General features: G+C 32.3%; 4 protein-coding genes across 10 annotated transcripts in view; 1 reads left to right on the forward strand and 3 right to left on the reverse strand.

Moving 5' to 3' along the window:
* LOC135959600 (serine/threonine-protein kinase MARK2) overlaps positions 1-1,400 on the reverse strand; it is a 45,277-nt gene extending 43,877 nt beyond the window's left edge. For 5 of the 6 annotated variants that reach the window (XM_065510576.1, XM_065510575.1, XM_065510574.1 and 2 more), the window contains exon 1: positions 1,252-1,400. The gene's annotated coding sequence lies outside the window, so the exon portion shown is untranslated. Of the gene's footprint in view, positions 1-848; positions 867-1,251 lie in introns of those variants that run through there. The other variant, XM_065510572.1, reaches the window with a different exon arrangement.
* A 925-nt stretch (positions 1,401-2,325) lies between these two features.
* On the forward strand, positions 2,326-7,130 carry p120ctn (adherens junction protein p120). Its single transcript, XM_065511205.1, has 5 exons — positions 2,326-2,493; positions 3,835-4,808; positions 4,869-5,422; positions 5,485-6,455; positions 6,535-7,130. The coding sequence occupies exons 2-5, from the start codon at positions 3,943-3,945 to the stop codon at positions 6,652-6,654; spliced, it is 2,511 nt and encodes an 836-aa protein (XP_065367277.1). The 5' UTR covers positions 2,326-2,493; positions 3,835-3,942; the 3' UTR covers positions 6,655-7,130.
* Cpes (Ceramide phosphoethanolamine synthase) lies at positions 7,117-15,481 on the reverse strand. 2 transcript variants are annotated; one of them, XM_065511206.1, is made up of 6 exons: positions 15,274-15,481; positions 14,564-14,730; positions 11,391-11,516; positions 10,710-11,313; positions 8,818-9,147; positions 7,117-7,859 (listed from the first exon to the last, which is right to left on the reverse strand). In XM_065511206.1, the coding sequence occupies exons 1-6, from the start codon at positions 15,314-15,316 to the stop codon at positions 7,183-7,185; spliced, it is 1,947 nt and encodes a 648-aa protein (XP_065367278.1). In that variant the 5' UTR covers positions 15,317-15,481; the 3' UTR covers positions 7,117-7,182. The 2 variants fall into 2 exon arrangements, with proteins under 2 accessions (XP_065367278.1, XP_065367280.1); XM_065511208.1 differs by lacking the exons at positions 7,117-7,859; positions 8,818-9,147; positions 10,710-11,313; positions 11,391-11,516; positions 14,564-14,730 and adding an exon at positions 12,802-14,337 and having other exon boundaries at positions 15,274-15,429.
* Positions 15,482-18,046: 2,565 nt separating this feature from the next.
* betaTub56D (beta-Tubulin at 56D) lies at positions 18,047-22,349 on the reverse strand. Its single transcript, XM_065511396.1, has 2 exons — positions 22,181-22,349; positions 18,047-19,433 (listed from the first exon to the last, which is right to left on the reverse strand). The coding sequence occupies exons 1-2, from the start codon at positions 22,235-22,237 to the stop codon at positions 18,147-18,149; spliced, it is 1,344 nt and encodes a 447-aa protein (XP_065367468.1). The 5' UTR covers positions 22,238-22,349; the 3' UTR covers positions 18,047-18,146.
* Between the last annotated feature and the right edge of the window lie 1,467 nt (positions 22,350-23,816).

Genomic DNA, 23,816 nt, shown 5'->3' on the forward strand with positions numbered 1-23,816 from the left:
TGAATATGTTTTCTGGGCCAGATAAAGGGTTTTGTTTAATGTAAATAAGAATGGTTTAATGGTCACATGAAATTTCGAGTACATATTTCAGTTGACATCAATATTTTCGATGAGAGAGAGACGAAAAGAAATCGTGATTATTATGCCGACCGACATAGTAGACATGTACCTACTACAACATCTTGCTGTTTGTTGTATGTATGACCCAAATAAATAAATACATTTATTTGTTTTTAACAAAAATAGAAAACTTTTTTACAAATCTCTACTTACTGTGCTTTTTTTTATTAATTTTGTTATATATTTAGTAAAATACAGTTTCTTGTCAGACTTTTTTTCTCTATTTTCTTCTTTGCTGACTTCTTTTTTGCAAAAATGTTTTCTTCAATATTTTTTTTTTATTATTTTTTTATTTTCTTCTGTTTTAAAACAAAAAAAAGCTGAAACAAAACTATCATCATTAGTTCGGGTCGTTGTATACACACAATAAAACCACACAACTACACAATTTATAACGTCAACGAATGGTTAAGAAAATGAAACGTAATAATTTTCTTTTTGTTACTTCACCATCACACGAAAAACCGATGTAGTTTGCTATTTTAAAAAAGAGATATCACCACTTAATAAACGACAACTTTAAAATATATTTTTAAAGTACCATTTTTTGTTTTTTCTTTTTCTTTTTAATTGATGTTCATATGTACATTTGTATGTATTTTTTATATCTTTTAATAATACACGACGAATTGATTAAAACACTTTTTGATTGTTATTTAAGTTAGTTTGTTTCTATTATCGTGAATGTCCAGAATGAGTGACCTAATCCACAAGAATATACCACTAACCATTTTTCGATGGGGACTTTTGCACAAGACGATTTGATAACTTTTAAAACTTTTCATAGCCGCCTAGCAGCCAAGATTTATTAATAATACAAATTTTACACCAGATATGATGAAGAAAATATGTATATGGTTATAAGTATATATATATACATCCATAGTTCGATATATATATATGTATATTTATATATATATTTTGTAAGTATGTAGGTGTGTGTGTGTGTGTGAAAGAGCCTCTGTGGAGCTCTCTATATGTATGCAGATAGCAATTGCAAGTTTTTAGGAGTGTGTGTGCTAAGAAAAACCTTGGTTGTAGTAGTAGTCTGGGTTCCGATTTTTCTTTTCATTTTACCGAGGCTTGTTTGGAATATTTAATATATTTTATTTGAATTAACACTTCACTTACATTAAATCTTAAGCAATAAACAAAATTCAAACAATTTTTTATATTTCTTCACTTTTAAACTATGACTTTTCCGTACGCACACTGAGAAATTCTCCACTTCACAGTAAAGCATCCGCCATATTTGATTTTCATGTATTCGTAAAGTGTTGGTGGCCAATATTGCCACATAACAACGAAAAATTATTGGTAAAATATGGACAATCAGAAAATTTTTAGTTAGTTTTACCAGATTACAAACAGTGTTGTATTTAAAGGGTTTTCCCAATTCAGAACAAGTTGTTAGATTTTGTTATGAATATTTATACTTTATACACTATAATAATATGTATATATACGTGTTGATAAAAATAAATGAATCAAGATCATGAAAACAGCGTGTATTTTAGTAAGTTTTTTAGTGTTGATGTATCTCTTAATTATAAGCATAAAAACCTTAAACACTCTTAGTTATATATAACAATAAATTTATCTTGTAGTTAATAAATATTCGGAACACCAGGTATTTAAAAAGTGTAAACAGTATATAAATGGTTTTTATCGGAAAACATAATTTTAGATACTCCTTTAACAAGTAATTTTAATACCCCAGTAAATGGCTGATCGTAGACATCTGGCGTGACCAGTTGAGCAAATAATGAGCATATAGAAATTTAAAAAATATTTTTTTCTGATTAATACAAATAAAAAAATAAAGTGAATTATACTAAAATTTGAGTTTATTAATTGCATTAAATAAATGTGATTTTCCAAAACAGAACATAAATTTACTCTGTCTTCATTGGTAATTTATAAACGTATATTAACAAAATTTTTAGTTGATTTTACAAACATAAAAATCATCTAAAATGTTTGATATATTAACTTAGAAACTTTGTAAATTTCATTCTAGCAGGACAATTTTCACTATTTTAATAAAATATTACTTATTATATTTTTGTGTGCCTATTTTACAAATTTGTTGCGGAAGCTGATATTTATTTAGTACGTTTTCTTTACAGTGTACAACTCTCTGTCAACTGTCATCTATTTGACATTTTTTGTGAACAGTAACTGGCGTCTCAATTTTTTCTTTGTGTACTTTTTGAAGAGACTAATACATAAATTTATAAAGAAAACAAAAATAGCAAAAAAAATTATTGAAAATGGACGAGATATGTTTTTAAAGATATATTTATATTAAATTCTGAAAAAAAAACGTTAATATTAATTGCGGAAGATAATTTATAAAGTAGTTTTAAATGTGTAAGTATTATTAATTGGAAAATATCGCCGTGTCTATATGCATACATAAATGTATGTGTATGTATGTACAGGTGCGGTCAAAACAATAGCTTATCGTAGTGAAAGTTAATTGCAAATTCTTTTACTATTTCAATTGAACCCCCAAAAAAACCTTATGAATTTATTAAGAATGTGTTGTGTGTGCTTTCCCATATACTCTGAAATATTTTACATGCATTTATTACTTAATTTTTCCAATAGAATGTTGCATTAAATGTAAAACATACACACAATTACAGTATAATAAGAATATGTAATTTGTATGTACTATGTTTGTAAAAAGAAAATGTTCATGTTCTCGGACTTTTTGAAAAAAATCAATATTATACAACGACGAATACACTGCGTACATGGAGATATGTATGTAAGTACGTATGTACAAAGTGTGAATGCTTACATCCCAGTAGTTCTGGATAACTGTCCCGAACTAGCGATTTTACAAATCATTTAGGGTCACAACTAGTTACATCAATAAAAATCTGGGTCAATTGATCCTTCATAGATTACAAAGAGACTGTCTGATAGCTGATCCAAAGTAGTAGATTCACTAACCGGTTACATAGAGAGTCAGTTACAATTTGTTAAATTAGTGGAGGGTAAAGAAGCTAATCCTATAATAATAACCTCGAATGTATAAATTAACTTCTCTCTGCATTACAAACAGCACATATACATACCTATTTCAAATGATCCGAAGTATATAAATTGGACATTAGTCAAAATTACTGTCTATAAGAGATACACTGATTACTTGTAGTACTGCTGGGATATGTATGTATGTACATACTTATGTATGGAAATATGTGCTTACGAACATTTGTATATTCATTCCTACACTGTTGGAGTACATGTCCATATGTATGATTGGTACTTTTAACGTTGAATTGTAAAACACTTTTGTGCTGCGGTGGTAAATTTTGCTCGTTGTCTCGTTCGTCGTCTTTTTGTGCTGCTGCTTGTTCTTCTTCGATTTCATCTTGCAACATTTGACGTTTTACGCCCAAATTTTCATTTCATATTATACATAGACGACGAACGATGGATGGCACCAAATGCCATTCTGAATGCATTTACGCATTTTGCAAAAATTGCATCGAACAACAATTTGTTGAAGAGTGATCCTAAAACAAATTGCATCAACGACGACGACCACACTTCCAACTGAATAAAGAAAGTTTTTCCAATAGATTTCTGCATTTCATGCACACAAACGAATCCAGGAATGAGTAGAGTGATAACTCGTTAACTTGCTAGAGTTTCAAGTGAACAAACAAACATACTAAAATTTTGATTTAATTACAGACGACAAGTGAATCTGGGAAATTGTGTGTTGCGGCAACAAAGACAAAGTTAAAAAGGACGGAGGTAAAAAAACTATTTGAAATAAGATAAGATAACAGTTAAGACAGAATGGAGCCATCGGTATGTATTCCTGATGAGGCAGATTTTGATGGTCAGAATGCACCATTGCAGGAATATGGCCAGTATACCACAGTGTACCCGAATGCTCCGTTATATGCAACAAAAGGTCCTGCCGGTATGACGGTTGGTCGCATGGGTTCACAATGTTCTTATCGGACCGACCATGCAACCGGCAAGATACTCGGTTCACAGAGCAATTTAACTAGTTCGGTGCAGGAACTCAATGCAGCTGTCGGGGTGCCAACGGATCAGGGTGGCATGATGGCCTCCAATCTGCGCTACATGCAACCATCGCAGTATGAAGAAATGTCAGAGTACGGTATTAACCCGGTTATACCGTTTCCGTCGGAATCGCAATACGGGGAAGATCCTCCGGTAGCGTATGGCTATGTTTCGGAAGCCAATTATGTTATGCCTTCGGTAAGTGCCAAACAAAATGCGTACGTCTCGCGGCCACCCATGTTCGACGACAATCGAAATGGGGCTGAAGTCGCCAGTGCTATGGGTCTGGCACAACAGGGCTTCGAAGATGCCCACGATTTTCAGAATAAAATGTCACAGCTTACGATTAGCTCGTTTGGAGTCGTTTCCCAGCATATGCGCAATGGCGGCAAGGACGAAATCGTGGACGGCTCATGCAGCGACATTTGCTCGACTATGCGATGGCGTGATCCAAATCTATCGGAAGTCATTAGTTTTTTAAATAATCCAAACAATGCAATTAAAGCCAATGCAGCCGCCTACTTGCAGCATTTATGTTATATGGATGATCCCATCAAACAACGAACTCGTATTCTAGGTGGTATACCTCCACTTATAAGGCTGCTATCTTATGAGGCACCAGAGATTTACAAGTAAGTACAATGTGCAGAATATTCCACCATCAATATATGTTAATTCGTATTTTGTTGCAGGAATGCTTGCGGTGCTCTGCGTAATTTATCTTATGGCCGTCAGAACGATGAGAATAAACGTGAAATAAAAAATGCCGGTGGTTTAGCGGCACTGGTCAATTTATTGTGTCGCACACAAGAGTCTGAAGTGCGGGAGTTAGTGACGGGCGTTCTTTGGAACATGTCGTCTTGTGAGGACATTAAACGTTTCATAATTGACGAGTGCTTAGCAGCTGTTGTCAGTAATATAATACATCCACATTCCGGCTGGGATCCCGTGTGTCCCGGCGAAACTTGCTTTTCCACAGTATTTCGTAATGCATCTGGCGTTTTGCGCAATGTCAGCTCAGCTGGCGAATATGCTAGAACTCAATTGCGAAATTGTGATCACTTGGTAGAGTGTCTACTGTACGTGGTTCGTCAAGCCATCGAGAAGAACAATATTAGTAATAAGACCGTTGAGAATTGTGTGTGCATTCTGCGCAATCTATCGTATCGTTGTCAAGAGGTGGAAGATCCCAACTATGATAAGCAACCAATTTCAGTGCCCACTAGAGCTTTATCGTCTACAAAGGGTAAGTAAAAGAAAACTCACTGAGACTAAGGCCATAATAATTTCTTTTGAATTTCCTTGCAGGTGAAAATCTTGGTTGCTTTGGCACTAGCAAAAAGAAGAAAGCTCAAGCTCAATTGGAACAGCAGAACGAGAGCATCGGTGCTCAGTCTGGTTCAACAAAAAACACATCGGATTCGGCGAATCGAGGACCTCTGAAAGGTTACGAACATTTGTGGCAGCCCGAGGTGGTGCAATATTATCTGGCTCTGCTACAGAGCTGTTCCAATCCTGAGACGCTAGAGGCCGCAGCGGGTGCAATACAAAATCTGTCGGCCTGTTACTGGCAACCTAGCATAGACATACGGGCTGCCGTTCGCAAAGAAAAAGGTCTACCCATACTAGTGGAGCTCTTACGAATGGAAGTCGATAGAGTGGTGTGCGCCGTTGCCACAGCATTGCGCAATTTGGCTATTGACCAGCGGAACAAGGAGTTAATCGGAAAGTATGCAATGCGGGATCTAGTACAAAAATTGCCATCCGGTAATCCCCAGCACGATCAAAATACCTCCGATGATACCATAACTGCCGTGTTGGCCACCATCAATGAGGTTATCAAGAAAAACGCCGAATTCTCTAGATCGCTTTTGGATGCTGGCGGGGTCGAGCGTCTCATGAACATTACAAATCATCGTCAGAAATACACATCTTGTGTTAATAAGTTTGCTAGTCAGGTCTTGTTTACAATGTGGCAGCATCATGAGTTGCGAGACGTTTACAAGAAGCACGGTTGGAAGGAACAAGACTTCCTAACAAAGTTCATTGATTCACACAGTGCGTCTGCTCACTCCCCCAATAACTCCAATAGTACACTGAACAGACCTATGGCATCACAGGGACGTACACGGTACGAGGACCGCACCATACAGAGAGGAACCAATAGTTCCGGCCGAAACAAAGACCAGGATCAACAATCCCAACAACAACAGCAGCAGCAACAGCAACAACAACAGCAGCAAAGATCTTGCCAAGACCCACAAATGCTCCGACAAATGGTATCTTTCTAATTTAATAATTCGAAATTCACAGGACTCTTGTATGAAATACATCATTCATTATTTTTCACTATTGCAGGTGGACGAATTTTCAATGAATGGTGTGGCTGATGACACTTACCAACGGCCTTCTGCATACACTTCCGCAGTACCTTTGTATATACCCAACAGCGACAGTACCCGCAATCCGCCTAATTAAATCAAACCAACAAAAACAAACAAACAAACATACAAATACCCTAGCCCATCACATATTACTGTATATACAATATATATATATATTATATAGAAAGAAAACCAGAAAAACAAAATTTTACTTTAAAAGTGCGCACATATGGGGCAACATCAACAAACATCATTTAGAGTATAAAAAAAACAAACAAACGCTTTCAAAGTAATGATAAAACTAACATCAGCAATTTAAAACATTTGTCAAATTTTATTAAACACAAACACAACATAATATACAATACAATACAAATTTATATTGCATAACACGGTTGAACTGCAATAATTAATTCAAAAAAAAACCAACAAAAAGTTCATTCAGACAGAGCAAGGCACCACTTACAGAGCAAGCCGTATCCCAAAAGATGAAAAACAAGAAGAAAAAAAAAACAAAGAAAAACATTACCATTGCATTTAATAAAACACCCATAAATTCTAAAAAAAAAACTTTAAATGCTTTTATTTATATGTATTTAGATAGGACTCTGGTAGAACTGGTTTATTTTGTTTCATAATAGTGTGGGGCGAATTCCGACAACCACTCTTCCTTGATAACAGTCACGTTGTTCATAAATGTTTTAGTGTTTTCATAAAGACTACAATAAATCAAATACTTAGGCTGTGGCAGGCTATATATCGCCGAATCTCGGTCAATATAGAGATCGGTTTTACAACGTAATCCTCTGTAAACACCGGACGCATGTAGAAAAGCTACGTTCATAAAATAGCTGGAGGCGATGCATTTCAATATTCTTTCAACATCTCCACGGCAGGAAATCAACGACATTTTGTATTTAGTTAGCAATGAAGTTGCAAAATAATTACGCAGCCTATGAACACGCATTAAACTACGATAGTTCAAATAGTATTTGCGGCAAAATTCTTTACTTCTATCGTTCTCAAGAAATGCGGTATAGACATTCAAAAGTGTTATCAGATCACCTTCAGCTGCTTCAAATGCTCGCTTGGCCACCTGTTTGTGACTGTCAGCCATGTGATTGGTGGTAACAGTAAATACTGATTCTACCTGCATCATCGCCACTATTGTCAAAATCTCCTCTGAACACTGGAATTCGATTGAATTAAACAATGCTTTGCTTAGATATGGATAGAAAGGTGCATCAGCCATGAAGAAGCCCAGGGGATTGGTTAGTTGTCCTTGATCGTCTAAAGCACCTACAAAATAGAAAACAGAAAAATATTTGTATATATTTTAGCATTCAAAATAAACATTTTCAGCCTCATTCATAATCATTTTTAAAAATTTATCAGAAAACTAATTTTGTATGAAATTATTCACGCTTATCGTGGTTGGCGTAAACGTCATACGCCTACGACAGTTTCGTGCTAGATTAAAGATAAAAAGCAAACTGGTTTTTTAATCTAGTACGAAACTGTCGTATGCGTTTACGCCAACCACGACAAGGGTGATTGTTTTAGAATCCTTCCCAGGAAAACTGTATTAGTTCCACAACTAGTTCTAGAACGCAGGAATATAGCCAGTTTGAAATTATCACCTTCGGAACAAGTTCTGCAAGAGTATTACGAATCCAATACCCATTCCTTAAACCAATCCTCTAATCAATGATTTTTGCTTTAAATTGTCACATTCGGAACTAGTTCTACGGAAGCGCTAAACAACCAACACCCCTTCTTCTATATAAGTTCTATAAGTAGTTCCTCCATCAATATTTTTTGTTCGAAATTGTCACACATAAAACTAGTTCAGCGAAGCTTCGTTCATTATATTGCATAAAAAGTTCAAATCACTAATATCTACTGGACAAATTGGAATTCATCCTAAAATACTGTTGACAATTTTTTGAAATAAATTGGTTCAATGAAATTCTTTCGGAACTAGTTTGTGTTCTATAGAACTAGTATTGAACCAATGAGTAACTTGTTCCTATAAAACTCTACATTGTTTAAGAATCGCAATAATGTTTTTCACAAAAGGTTATTCCAATATCACTAGATCTATGGATGTTATAAATGAAATTGAAGTTGTTATGGTAATGTAATTTTGGAACATGTTCTAAAAATTTTCCTGGGTTTCTAAATTTAATAAAAAATGATTATGGTAATGGGGTAAAACTTTAAAATAACCACATTTGATGATAGACAATAGTATTACCTAATGCATATAAAATTTCCAAAGCCGATAGTACATTTTTAGCTGGTGGAGGTGAGGGAAAATCAAAACGTAAAATATTATCCACAGCTAAGGTCTTTAAATAGAGAATAACGGAACACAAATCTGTGCGACGCATTTTAGCCACTGATCTCTCCGGCAAGTTGTTAAAATCATCTTTAGTGTATAGACGAAAAACTTTGGCTGTTCGATATTTGTTTCTCCAGTTGGCTCGTAACTCTGCTACAAATTTGCTTTCCGGTACAGTTAATTTATGATACTTGTTACTATCGGCCTGAAACCATTTCAGCTGCATAAAACCGCAATCGATCACTGTAAAATTAATCAATGAAATACAATACTACAGATACAGTATCGGACAAAACTAAAGCACTGAGTTCTCCTTACTACAATACACCCACTATTTGGAGATATAAAATGTACAAAGATTTTCTATTGATTGTGCTGAGCACTTTAAAACATGAATCTTATTTTTCACAAACATTTAACTGTGTGTTTGGGGTCGTTGCCATTTAAGTGTCATTTCCTCCTCGGCATATGGAAGCATGATGTTTTGCAGGATGTCTATGTACATAAAACAATCCATTCATTAAACATTTTCCACTAATCAATTTTAAAAAATTTTAATTAAAATAAAAAAAAAAATTTTTGAAAAAAAATTTACATTTCACTAATAAAAAATTTTTTTCACTAATACAAAATTTTAACATATTTTAAATGAAAAAAAAAAATTTAATTTATTTTCGAAAAAAAATTGTATGTGTGTCACTGATTCACCTTTATTATAATCATTTGCACATTTATGGCCTAGTAGGGCCAGTTTCTTGACTTCTTTCTGCACTAAACACAGCTTTGCTTCATCATAATAGGGGGACAGAATTTAGTTTTTTTTTTGCAATAAACGAAGCTTTTACCTTTACAAAACAGTAACCGCGCAATAACTAAATTTTGTATTTTTTGTTGCTTGTCTGGTTTTTTGAAATAAACGATTCAATTAACGATACTTGTTTTTACTTTCTTACTATAGTTTTGTTCTATACTTATTGGCAACATTATTTAAAAAAATAATAATAAATTCAAAAAAAATATGAAATAATCTATAATTTAAATGTAACAGAGTTTTTTGTAACAAGCATAAGTTCGTGCTTTAATTTTGTCCGACACTGTGTGTAAATGTATCAAAGGCCTCTGTTCTGAAACACGACTATTTTAACAAGTAAATGGACCGCAACTGTTTCTTTGAATGAATAAACTTTAAATTACTTGTCCCAGGCTATTTAATCGTTTATTAACTTACATAATTGATTGATACATCAATATATGTAAAAAATAATCAGTCTCGCTTTTATTTTTCACCAATATTTTTTTATATTTTTCAATACTTCTTACTTAAAAAATATTTTTTTTTAATTTTTCTCTAAAAATTCTGCTAGGGAATTGATAGTATTAAATTTTTTTTCGAATATAACCTTTACTAAAGTAAATATTAAAAAAAGTAAATATTAAAAAAATATTTTGGTGAAAAAAAATTTTAAAATATTTTTCCAGATTTTGACCTATTGTATGTACGAATTTCTAAAGGCCTTATTAATAATTTTTAAATATGTATATTACAGGTTTATAAAACAAATTTTGTATGGAAATTTTAAGTAATCCAGTTATAGATTAAAAAAAAATAAGTAAAAAAATCAAGGTAGCTTATTTAGTAGCCATTTGTGTCCCGATTTTCTAGATTTTAAATAGCAATCTAAGCGGAGCGGATATATTGATGTATTAAATATGTATGTAAGAGTTCCCATTACCACTCATAGTGCCGGTTATAAAAACGTTTTTTTTTTGGTTCAGACTCTTCGATTTACATATATGTATATTACCATAACTTATACGATCCTGTGTTACTGAATCTTGATGCAAATCCTTAGTGAATATTACATTACGCTTTCCCGTTGTTTTGGGAAAAAACACCGACTGCTTTTCACCATTTACATGCGACAATTTAAAATAATTGACATTTTTAATATGATCCATATTGATGTAATTCTTCAACAATTCTATGGCTTGATTAATTTCATCTTCATCAGCTAAATACACCAATATATCACCGTCTAATGGTTGTTTCTGATGGACATTCCTCAGAGTATCAATCGATTTGCTTATGTAGTCCGCACATGGAGATTTAAGATAAAATATACATTGTTTTAGGTCCACATCGTCAATTGATAGTACTGTGCAACCGATTTGATGACTTTTGTGGCGCTTGTGTGTATTAAAATAGTCGGCAAAGAAGTTTGCTTCTTTTGTATTCGCTACCAGTACAATTTTCAGCGTTGTACGTTTTCTTACGATCTTTTTCAGCAATGCCAAGACGGTATCGGTTAAAACATAACGTCTGTGAACATTGTTCACTAAAATGACGCCATAATTTGTGAGTATAGGATCCAAGAACAACTCTTTTAGCAATTTTTCATTTGAGATATACTATGGGTGTGTTATAGTAGGAAAGTATGTTAGCATCCATATAAGTAAAAGTTGTAAACAATTTGTTTGTAACTTACATTAATTTTTAAAGTTTCTGCATTTTCATAAGGAGTAGCTGTAAGCATTTCAGTTTGTGCTTCGTCATTGTTGTGATCTATTATTGCTATATTACCTTTTTGAGTCCAACCCAACTCTTCTAAATACTACAAAAAAAATAGATAAATATATACGTACATGATTTGCAGAATAAAATGGAATAACAGGAAAAAAGACATCACCGAACTGTTTTCAAAATTCCGAAATTTCTTCCTCTTCATTTGTATACAATTAAATTTTCGATTGATTTGAAAGATTATGATGAATTTCGTTTGATTTCAAGTATGATTTTTTAACTAGTGAGTTATTACTTCCTTACAAAATACTTTTATTATTTCCTTGAGAAATCATCAAGTAATTTAAAAGAATTTAGTCAACAGACGTGATACAAATTAATGAAAAAGTGTCAAGATCAAAAAAAGTATGGGATCAACTCAGAATTTTGTTAAACAAAATTATGTTGTGGCCAATAGGCTAGGTTGTTGAAAATAAATAAATAAAAAAAAAAATCATCATTTTCGACCTTTGCCTGAAGTGGGGTGCACGTTTATATCGATTAAAACATGTATAACTAGTCATTTTTTTTTAGCAAGTTCTTATCAGTATTAAATTTTTTTTAAATCTTTGAGAATAAATAAAAAAATATATGTGAAAATTTTAAATTTAATTATTTTTCACGACTATGTATTACGAAAGATATTTGCGAAAAACAAAATAAAGTCAAGTTTAAAGTCGAGAATTTCAAAATTTAAACTTAAATATCCTTCAAAGTATAAGAGATAACAAAGTGAAATAAACAGGATGTTTTATAACAAAATTCATTCATCTTGTAATAGGGTGGCCAAAAATTTAATTTTCTGCAATCGGACTAACCGTTTAGAATAGCCAGATTTATTATCACTTGTCTTCCGACCGACCAAACTGTGCCAGATTTAAACGGAATTATCAGGATTTCTGGGACCAGCATATGTTAGGGGACTATAGTTGGAGTGACTTGAGGGAGACAAATCAAAATATTTATTAAAAAAAAAGAAAGAAGACGTCTTGGATTTTATCAATATTTTACCCGAAGTTTGACGATTTAAAATTCATATCATGAACAAAACCCTTCTTGAAAACTAGTGTAATCTTAATTTATAATATTTTTTGCATTGTATTTATTAAGCTATTCAAATTTATTGTACCTAATTTCTAATATAAAACCGAAATAAATTCTCTTTTCTAAATGGACCTCAATTCTACTCATTATATATTGACGTATTCGGTTACATTCCTACCAAAGCTAGATCTTATAAGGACAAAAGGACATATCACAAACTAATGTGAACAATTTTAGGAGATCCGAACTTCAGGTACATTTTCGAAAAACAAAAAGAGTAAACAAGGAACAAGTGATTGTTGTGGCTGTTGTTATTGTGAGTACATAAACATACACATAAAATTTACTTTTGATTATGCAAAAAATATTACAGTAATTTACACACAAAACATTTTACATTTATAACACTTTTTAATTAGTAGGAAATAAAATTTTAAAAAAATAAAGAAATAATACGTACATAATAATAATAATAGAGTAGTAGTTGCAATAATAATAATAATAATAAAAATCTAAAATAAGAATCTCTAAACTATTTATCAAAATGATGTTATATTAGTGCTGCCTCCGCCACCGGTATTGAATATAAAGTTGTGTGCTTCCAACAGATGCATTTCCGTAATACAAATGCATACAAGCAATATTACATAGCCACTGTATTGAATGGCCTTAAGGAATTCCCACAATTTGTCGCAGAATATGCTGAGCAGGACACAATGCAACAGCGAGTGAACGTTGACGATGCGCCACAGCCATGCAATGCAAAAGAACCACGTAGATTTGAAGACGATTTGTTGGCGAGATATTTGCAATGGCGTTACATCGTTGCTCTCGAGCATATCTTGATAGACAGCGATATAGCGATTCCAAGCTGTGGAGCTAAGAAGCAGTTGACCTGTAAAACTGATCACTTTCTTGGCTACCTTTCGTGTGGTGGGCTTTAGTTTAGTCTTTGTAGAAGCGTCCGACACCCGAGTGTCGACCATGGGCAACTGGAGATAGCCACGTCGTGGTGGATTATTTTTCAAATAGAAAAACATTCCCAGAATAAGAGCTATGCAGCCCAAGCCATCGCAAATGCCATCCACGTAGTATCCTGTTGTTCCCACTTCGGATCGTTCGCCGCGTATATTCTTCTTTACGCGCGCCACATGACCGTCCAAATCATCTAGAAATGTGCGAAACTGGAACATAACAACGCCCAGACGTCTGTAGCCCAAGCTGTCCGACGACACCAGCTTCCCAGCTACACAGGCTACGCCCACGTGGAAAAACGATATCATATTGGCCGTAATGAATGTGGATCGGGAAAATCCGATGATATTGTCAAAAATCGTTGCCAAGGGGGCAAATAAATAATGATTGGTGTGATCCAAAAGTATAGCTTTTACCGTTACATGGCACAAGGGATTTAGTTCGCATGACAGCCATGTTTCCGACTCATACGTCATTTCACTACGCTGAGGTATATCGGTGGCGGTGTTGGCGTTGTTGTTGTTGGTGGTGGTGATTGTTGTCGTGTTAAAGTGATAATTTCTTTCTAAGGGATAATTTTGTATACGCAGGTACAGCTGGACATCCATGTATATGTAGAAAATAATGAGAGCTATTAAAAGCCCCAGTAAAAGTTTACTGATTTGACTACTTGGGCCCACCATCTTTTTGCCGTTTCAAATTTAGGTGAGTCAGAGTGAGTCAGTTTTGTTCGAACGTATTCGTACAGATTGCTTTCACTTTTTTTTTGTTATTAATCAAATCGTTTTTATATATTGAACTGATATATTCGTCGAAATGATGCTATATGACAATTAAAATGTTTGTATTGTGATCTGAAACAGAAATAAATAAATAATCGGAATATATACACATATTCATACACATTAAATTGCATTAAATCCTTCCTGCCTACAAGTAAATTCAATTATATTCTCGTAAACCGCCTGCATAATAAGTAGCTGATTTTGAACAAATTCGGTCATGTCTTTTTCTTCGTTATAGCTTGCTTAATCTCAAACGTTAATTAATTGTTTGATATTGTATAAATTATTTAATTACCTGAGGCAAATCAAGAGTCCCTATACCAAATTCTGTAGCTAGTATAGTTATTTGATATTTTTCGATACAGTAAACAATATTATTTTTAATTTTGTTCTTATCTGAGACGTCCGAAGGGTTAGTACGCCTTAAATTCTGATAGCCGGCTAATAACTCTTCTTCGTTATCTGCAATTGAAATTAGTTGTTCATTTTTTACTATAGTAGTATGATTGGTTTAAACATATTTAAAATTATGTCAGTTTCAATTCAACATTATGCTACATAGTTACAAAACAAAATATTGTGGTGGATCAGCCTTTAGACTTGCACTTGTTGTTTATATTCTAGTACATTTTTTTTATTGTATTTTAATACTAATTTAACTATAGTAATTCTGTACATCATTCGGTGGTGTACACCCGTATATCTACTTGAACTAATTGTTTGCCAGTTTACGTCATAGTTGTTAACAAAATCAAACATTTGATTTTCCCTTACTATAACCTGCACAGTCAGTCAGTAGTCAATCACCCATATGCTTCCATATGAAAAATTCTCTATATTCTATTCTATAAGCACTTTAAATCTGAATCAACAATTACTGGATGTTTGTAAAAGCTAGCAGTATTAAATATTTTCTAAGGTACGCGAGTTTTGTGCTATAAACAAATTTTATTGTTGCATATGGAGATATTCAACAATTTTTTCAATCAAAAACAATATAAATACCTGGCTTCAAGAACTGCACATTATCACGATGAAAAGAATTCATTACTATTACTTTAAGAACATATAATTATTGCTGAATTTTATTACGAATTAGTCAAAGGTAGTAAAATAAATTGTTTCACATCAAATTAATAGATTTATGAAAAAAAAAATGGAAAGATAACACAATTAGCTGTCAATTGTATACACACATACACACATATGCATGCATGTGAATTTTTTTTAATATACTCAAATTATTTGACACTTGCTTTATATTATTATTCTTTGTTTACCTTTATTTTTGTACACGAGATTTACACGATGACTTTTGCAATTGACTTTTGAAAGTGTACAGTCATGACTGAAAGTCACAAAAGGTCATCTTGTAAATCTAGTATTCTACGATAATTTATATCTCTTTTTTCAAGAAAAATAAAGAGATTTTAATTCGTTGTTTATAATGGCAGAAACTCAACAAGGAAATGTTGTTTTATACGAGATAAAAGCAAATTTAAAACAGAATTGCGAAAATTGCATGTCTAAAAAGTCATCATGTAGATCTCGTTTTGGTGGAATACCTAGGTTCCATGCTGAGCCCTTTGTTATTCATAATATGTATACATGAATAAATTTGTTGAACAAATTGTAGCTTACAGTGTCAGACTTATCTATATATGTATTTACGGACGATATACACATACGCCCTACATGTGATAAATAATTTCTTAATTGTTTTTAGCAACCATAAATGTTCATCTTCATAGTTTTCTTTGTAATTTTTAAAAATGTCTGTATTTTTTTGTAAAAATTAAATTTTTGTATACATCGACTAGAGTCACAAGACAAATTCCAGTGCCAGCAAGAAATTCTTCGCTGTGTGAACAAATTTATGTCTTGTCAAGACAGAAGGTAAATAATGGTGTTATATTTTTACTAACAACATGGTCACTCATATTAAATACAAATAAATATGTGGTCAAGTTGCCAGATTTAACAATTGCTATAAAAACAAGTTTATTTCTAACATCCAATTCAACGACGATTTTTACCTCATTTGTAATTTTACGACGTCGTTTTTTCTTAATTCGCTTTTTTACATTTTATATTTTACATATTTTATTTTAAATTTTATTTTTTTGCCAGGGTTGATTTTTTTATTGTTTAATCGGTTAATCTGCTTTATTAAACTTCAAAATAATAAAACATAAAGAGAAATATGAAAAAAGAAATACAAATCAATTTTTTTTGTTTATCCCTCATGCTTTTCTACACAGATAAATACCAAAAAGAGACGCAGAAAATCGACGTCATAAAATAATCATCGTCTAAACTGGATATAAAATATTAACCCCATATTCATAAAAAAATTTAAATTTAAACAATGTTTTAAAGCTAAATTTCCAACTTTGATTTTAAAACGTTGTTTAAATTTAAAAATTGTTTACGAATATGGGGGATTGACTTTAAAAACACTAAAGAATAACAATGTCCCTTTTAAATGTCAATGGAATGTTTGGTAAGACGAATTTTAGATTTTTTAAATTTTAGTAAAAAAAATTAAATTTTGGTAAAAAAAATGAGGTTAACAAATATTTTTCCCGATTTTGGACCATAGTAGGTCCAAATTACATCGTTGCAATAGCCTTTGAAATATCTATCAATAGATAGGTATCCATATTGTCTATATTAATGACTTAGTAATCCAGATATAGATCAAATATAGGCCAAAAATCGAGGTGTCCCGGTTTTTTCCTTATATCTCAGGCTCACAAATGGCTGAGATGGTTTTAAGAAATTTTCGTATTACTTTTTCTGAAGAGTGAAATACGTAATTAATTCCACTTTCGATCGGAATGGAACTCTGTCACAGGCCTGAATGTGTATTATGTAAAAAATTAATATTTTAGTTATAAGCATAGATTAGGATTGCATTTGACAGTTGCTAGAACCAAAACACCATAAAAAGTTATCAGCTGTGTGACTGATTTCATCTTATTTGAATTTGCCTTGGTAATTGGTATGTTTTGCTTAAAAAAATAGTAAGTCACACATAAACCACGGATTCTGAATGACGTATGAGATCCAATTTCAATAAATAGGTAGGTATTTTGCAAATACAAAATAGCAGTTTATAAAAATAATAACACTACCTTGGGATAAAACTACTTTTATTTTTATAAACAAACATGACTAACTCATAATAGATAGATAATCTTAAAAAAAATATGATGTCACATATTATTTTGTCACTATAAACAAAATATTATTTACTACTACACATGATCATACATACATATTTACTTTGTAGATACAATTCTTTACTTTTTTTTTATATATCTGCATTATATTGAGCAGATACATACATACATGTATTTATTGCATTCTTCTGCAACTAACTAATGGATTATCATGGAAAGTTCGATGCACTTTTGCTTCTAATAGTACAAATCAAACAGATACATTATTCGTTCGAAAGCTAATTTTGGGAAACTGCGAATTTGAAAATGTATTACGTCATATCAGAGTACACAGTATGTACGACACACATGTACATTACTGCCGCATATGGAATACACAACCGGTTCAATGTACCCTAATTACTGTTTTGGCCACAAACTATACTTATCGATACTTAAGTATAAGTTTTATTTAGTTCTTCCCTCTAACATTTCTACTTGAAAGTTTGCAAAACTACTAGTTTGTGCTACGCCCAAAAACAAACACACATTCATTCATACCTATGCAAGAGTGGTGTAAGACGCAAATGGAAATAAAGAAAGACATTAGAAAGTTATGTTAAATTAGAACATTTGTTTTTTATTTTGTTATTTTTTCGATTTTGCTTGTTTTAGATTTTGCTTGGGGAATTCTTTTTTATGTTATTTTATAGTTTAGTTTTCTTCGACTTCAGCCTCTTGTTCTTCTTCGAATTCGGCATCTTCATCGGCGGTGGCTTCTTGGTATTGTTGGTATTCGGAGACCAAATCGTTCATGTTGCTTTCGGCTTCAGTGAATTCCATCTCGTCCATGCCTTCACCAGTGTACCAATGCAAGAAAGCTTTTCTGCGGAACATAGCAGTGAATTGTTCGGAGATACGTTTGAAGAGTTCCTGGATGGCGGTGGAGTTACCAATGAAGGTGGCGGACATTTTCAAGCCTCTGGGTGGGATGTCACAAACGGCTGTCTTTACGTTATTGGGAATCCATTCAACAAAGTATGAGCTGTTCTTGTTTTGGATGTTAAGCATTTGTTCGTCGACTTCCTTCATGGACATACGTCCACGGAAGATGGCGGCTACGGTCAAGTAGCGACCATGACGAGGATCACAAGCAGCCATCATGTTCTTGGCATCAAACATTTGCTGAGTAAGCTCAGGAACAGTAAGAGCACGATATTGTTGGGAGCCTCTGGATGTAAGAGGAGCAAAACCAGGCATGAAAAAGTGAAGACGGGGGAAGGGAACCATGTTGACGGCCAATTTACGGAGATCGGCATTCAACTGACCGGGGAAACGCAGACATGTGGTTACACCAGACATGGTCAACGAAACCAAATGGTTCAAGTCACCGTATGTGGGTGTGGTTAGTTTCAAGGTGCGGAAGCAAATGTCGTACAAGGCTTCGTTGTCGATACAGTAGGTTTCATCTGTGTTTTCAACCAACTGATGGACTGAGAGGGTGGCATTGTAGGGCTCTACAACTGTGTCTGATACTTTGGGGGAAGGTACAACGGAGTATGTGTTCATGATTCTGTCGGGATATTCTTCGCGGATCTTTGAGATGAGCAAAGTACCCATACCGGAGCCAGTACCACCACCCAACGAATGAGTCAATTGGAAACCTTGCAGACAATCGCAAGATTCGGCTTCTTTGCGTACAACATCCAAAACAGAGTCAACCAACTCAGCGCCTTCTGTGTAATGACCCTTGGCCCAGTTGTTACCGGCACCAGATTGTCCGAAAACAAAGTTATCTGGGCGGAAGATTTGACCGAAAGGACCGGAGCGCACTGAATCCATGGTACCGGGTTCTAAATCGACCAAAACGGCACGAGGTACATATTTGCCACCAGATGCCTCATTGTAATACACATTGATGCGTTCCAATTGCAAATCACTGTCGCCATGGTAGGCACCAGTAGCATCGATACCATGTTCATCGGAGATAATTTCCCAGAACTAAAATGAAAAGAAAAAATAGAAATTTGTTTAAAATTGTAGCTCTATTGATTTTTTTTTATATTTCTAGATATAAAAAAGGATGTTATTGTGTATGTATGCATAATGCATTTGTTAGGTTGGCAGATAGGGGGTAGGGTAACATACTTTATTATGTACATTTTAAAATGCATCTGCACAGAGTACGGCGCCGCTCTGTACAAACAAGTAATTTATGATGAGTCAGCATAGCATGTCTGTTTGTGTTGTGTGTGTCCTTAATAATATTTTTAAGGGTTGAAAACATGCACGAGTAGTATCTTGGCAACCGCCCAACTACTGTTCATACATACATACTTCCTCACCCAACAATGACTCATATTTATTTCAGAACATCCTACTACTTTCCTACCACTTACGAAATTCTAGTACTTACTACCTCACCCCTCCTATCGATTTTTGTCCCTCAAAAACATTCGTACGTACACTTTCCAAAATCTCCCAGAACAACAATATTAATTATGGTTGTTTATTTCTGCAAACAAATAGAATAAAGTTGTTATTCTATTTGTTGAAATGTTGTGAAAATATTTTGTTGACACCAACATTTTTCCAGTTAATTGCTGCTGACATCACTTTATTTCTTGTTTTTAGTTAAAGAGGGCCATATTTGGCTGTCTGGCGACTTGCAACATTTAGCCGGCCAATCAATTTACATTCATACATATGTATGTAGGTTGATTGTTTGTCTGCGAAACGCGACTTAACACCTATTTCTGGCTTGAATGTTAAATGCCCACACAATTACAAATAAACCTGCACAAAAAAAAAATATGTTTATAGATAGATAAGTGGGTGGGTGTCTGTATGAGTGGTTTGTTGTTTCTTTTCTAGTAAATTATTAAATAGCACGCTATTTACGTATGTATTTTAATAAACCATCTGTTATATTCTACATAAGCCACTGATAAAGTCGACGTCTACTACCACACACTACCTCCAAGCCAAGCTATGACACAATCATTCAAGCGCAAGCAATTAAACGAACGAACAAATCAAATGAATGTTTTGTGGAGGTAGTTAAATAAGGTCGAGTGAGATCACCATCTTTATACCACCAACCATATGGTGTGTATGTGTGCTGTGTTTACTACTTTTCATACTTCTATTTATGTTATTAATTTATTTAACCTTCTTGCTACACTCTTATAAATACATAACAAACTATTAAAAACAATTAAGTCGTATTGAAGATTTTCTATTACTTCCACCCACCTATCTCTCTAGTGTTTATTTGTACCATCTGTCCCTTTGTTTTTGTCTTGACAGATGTTATTTATAATAGTTTTATAAAGTTATCATGCAATTAACATTTTTTATATTATTATCATACAAACTGCATCATAGCCATATTTATATATTTAATGAAATAAACAGTTTAATGAGTAGGTATCTGAATATTCATTTTTAAATAGATTTACATTGGAGTTTATGGTTTGGTTTTAACCAAACCGACAATTATTTTTAATTTTGAACTATTTTTAGTAGAAAACTTTATTTAGAAATATATGGTTAAAAGAAGCAGCCCTAACAGTGAATATTTTAGATCCTGCGGATGCATCCAATTACTTAATGTTGCCTTGAATAAATTATCCCAACAAAACTGAAACCGAGGATTTAAAATTCTTCGAATCTTTGAAAATTCTAATTTACTTAATGCTACTTGATAGTGTATGTAGTTAATTTGTTTGTTTTTAAAAATATTTTTGTAGATAACAATAACGAATGCAATTTTCACCATTATCTATCTATCTATCTATCATTGTGCTATCTAATCAATATAATGTATACACTTTTCTCTCAACATTAATGAGCAAAGGATATTTACTATATTTACATATTAGTATACACTTTTTGTATTTACTTTGCAGAACTCTGTATGTACTCATTTTATTTGCAACATTCCATTGCAGATATGTATTTTGTTTCCAGTAAGTGAGCAATTCTGTCATCCTCGTCCTACCCCTCTCTATTTAAAGTTGTGGCCAATAAACCGCACCCATTAATGGCATTTTCCTTTACTTATACATTATACATATTGTATGTAAAAAAAAACAAGTAGAAATCTATTACATTAGACGACTTCTTTTAAATTTATATTTTTTTTTTGTAGTATGATTCATACTGAAGAAATCTATGTATATTTGTATGTGTTTTTGTGCAGTAAAGTGATTACGATTTTAAAATGTATATCACATAGAAAAATTTGCAATGTGTACAAAATAACAAAAACGGCAGACACTTTTTGCAACAACTGTACTTGGAAATAAAGAAATAACAATTTAGGAATCATCTAGGTTATATTGATTTTAATTATTAGAGAAAAACTTTGAAAAAAATTTAAATATACATAAAAGTACATTGTACAAGTATGTATGAATAACTATGCCGGTTTGTTATATTATTGGCAAAGAGGGGGGAAGGAAGGAAACACAAAACAAGTTTTAAACATAGCGTCACCATTTCTTTTTATAAAAATAGCGGCATATGTGTGTATATGCAAAAAAAAAAAGGTAAAACTAACAATTTTGCAAATAACAAAATGGCGGAGTGATGCTTAAATAGTTAAGTGAACCAATTAAATTTCAAAAGAAAACTCAACTAATTTGCCTTTCACTTTGGGAAAACTTGTATTATCACAAAAAAAAATCAATAACAAAACAATATAGATTCTATTCCAATTTTATTGATTATAAATAAGTACATACCTTGGCTCCGATTTGGTTTCCGCATTGACCGGCTTGAATGTGTACAATTTCTCTCATTTTGTATTTGGTTTTTTTTCTTTTAATTAATTTATAACAAGTAAAATGCTAATCTGACAAACTTTTTGCGCACAACCACTACGGCAAACTGTCAAACACTTTCTGAAATGCCGACAAGCGGTTCGGTCGTATTTATGCAAGCAACCACGCCTTTGCAGAAAAGTCTGCGCTGTTGCAGATACATGGTTGTATTTTTGCTACAACACAACTGCAACTTCGTGCCAGCGTTGTGTTTTTAATGAAAAAAACGCAAGTGTTGTCAATTGAAGCATTGGAATAGTGATTTTTTTCATGTAATTTTTGTAGATTTACATATAATTTTTGGTAAAAATAGAGCATGAGCTAAAAAAAAAACTATTATATAATTATCCCCTTATTCATAAACAATGTTTTTAATATTTTAAAAGGTTTATAAAACAAAATGTCCATACGAAATTAAATAAACAAATTGATTATGAATAAGGCCTTTAATAAATATATACATATTACATGTGTAATATGTATGATATTAGTATATTAAATGTCATGTAAAGGAAATTCAGCAATTTGTTTAATAAATGTTATAATTTTTATAGAATTATACCTATATTAAATTTGTACAAACTTTGGGTAATTTCAATTTCTGATGAAATTGTATTATACATACATATGTATTTAAGCATGATTCATATAATTGTGTACAAGGACACACCTAATGAAAATTTCTAAAGGATTATTTAAAATATGACATAATTAGATTACATAAATATTTAAATGGGCTTGACTTTTAAATGGACTGGTTAATCATCGGACATGTACTCTCTTATATATTATATACTAAGCCAGACGTATTTAAAATAGATATATATGTATGTATATGGAATTACATTACAAAGGACACACCTCATAAAAATTTATTTTTATACAAATTTATCTAAAAATTAATTCAGAACAAACATGTTATGTTCATATACATATATATGGTATGTAATATATGTAAATATTTAAGTAAGGAATTGCATTTTTAAAAGGACACACCTTATGGATTTTTTTCATTTTAGTAAATAACTACATACATACATATGTATATACAAACTACAATAAACTGGTAAATTATTAAGTTGTTCCAATGAAAAATTAAATTTATAATAATTTGGCATATTATTAACTAAATTCTTCTAAATTAATTAAAAATAACCTTTCCATATATTCTTAATATACATACATATAAACATATGTATAAGGATAATCAAACCCCTATAAAAAGAAATATACAACAGACATATGTATATACATATGTATTTACATTTATGTGATTAAGTTAAAAAAAACAAAAAAAAAAAACAAAAAAAAATTCTGAAAATGCATTTTTGAATGCCAAAATTACTAATCTCTAATTAATCGATACAACAACAACATACATATGTATTTATTTATTATTGTATACGTCTTTGATTTGCGGCTTAAATTGGATGTAAAAGTCAATGGGTGTAAATTCACCACGGTTATGTAGTGAATGCATCTGAACCAGTTTTAACTAAAGTTAGATAGTAAGTAAGTAGTATTTCTTTATACTATTTCTCCAGTGGAGTTTTTTTTT

Source organism: Calliphora vicina, chromosome 5 (assembly GCF_958450345.1).
Source record: "Calliphora vicina chromosome 5, idCalVici1.1, whole genome shotgun sequence".
NCBI lineage: Eukaryota > Metazoa > Arthropoda > Insecta > Diptera > Calliphoridae > Calliphora > Calliphora vicina.

What these genes read in the sequence shown, in the direction of transcription:
- p120ctn (XM_065511205.1), top strand. Translation starts at nt 3,943, where the DNA reads ATGGAGCCATCGGTATGTATTCCTGATGAGGCAGATTTTGATGGTCAG. An exon ending in GAGGCACCAGAGATTTACAA is followed by an intron (nt 4,809 to 4,868) that starts GTAAGTACAATG and finishes ATTTTGTTGCAG; the next exon opens with GAATGCTTGCGGTGCTCTGC. An exon ending in AGCTTTATCGTCTACAAAGG is followed by an intron (nt 5,423 to 5,484) that starts GTAAGTAAAAGA and finishes ATTTCCTTGCAG; the next exon opens with GTGAAAATCTTGGTTGCTTT.
- Cpes (XM_065511206.1), bottom strand. Translation starts at nt 15,316, where the DNA reads ATGAATTCTTTTCATCGTGATAATGTGCAGTTCTTGAAGCCAG. An exon ending in TGTGCAGTTCTTGAAGCCAG is followed by an intron (nt 14,731 to 15,273) that starts GTATTTATATTG and finishes TTTCAATTGCAG; the next exon opens with ATAACGAAGAAGAGTTATTA. An exon ending in CAGAAACTTTAAAAATTAAT is followed by an intron (nt 11,314 to 11,390) that starts GTAAGTTACAAA and finishes ACACACCCATAG; the next exon opens with TATATCTCAAATGAAAAATT.
- betaTub56D (XM_065511396.1), bottom strand. Translation starts at nt 22,237, where the DNA reads ATGAGAGAAATTGTACACATTCAAGCCGGTCAATGCGGAAACCAAATC. An exon ending in GAAACCAAATCGGAGCCAAG is followed by an intron (nt 19,434 to 22,180) that starts GTATGTACTTAT and finishes TTTTCATTTTAG; the next exon opens with TTCTGGGAAATTATCTCCGA.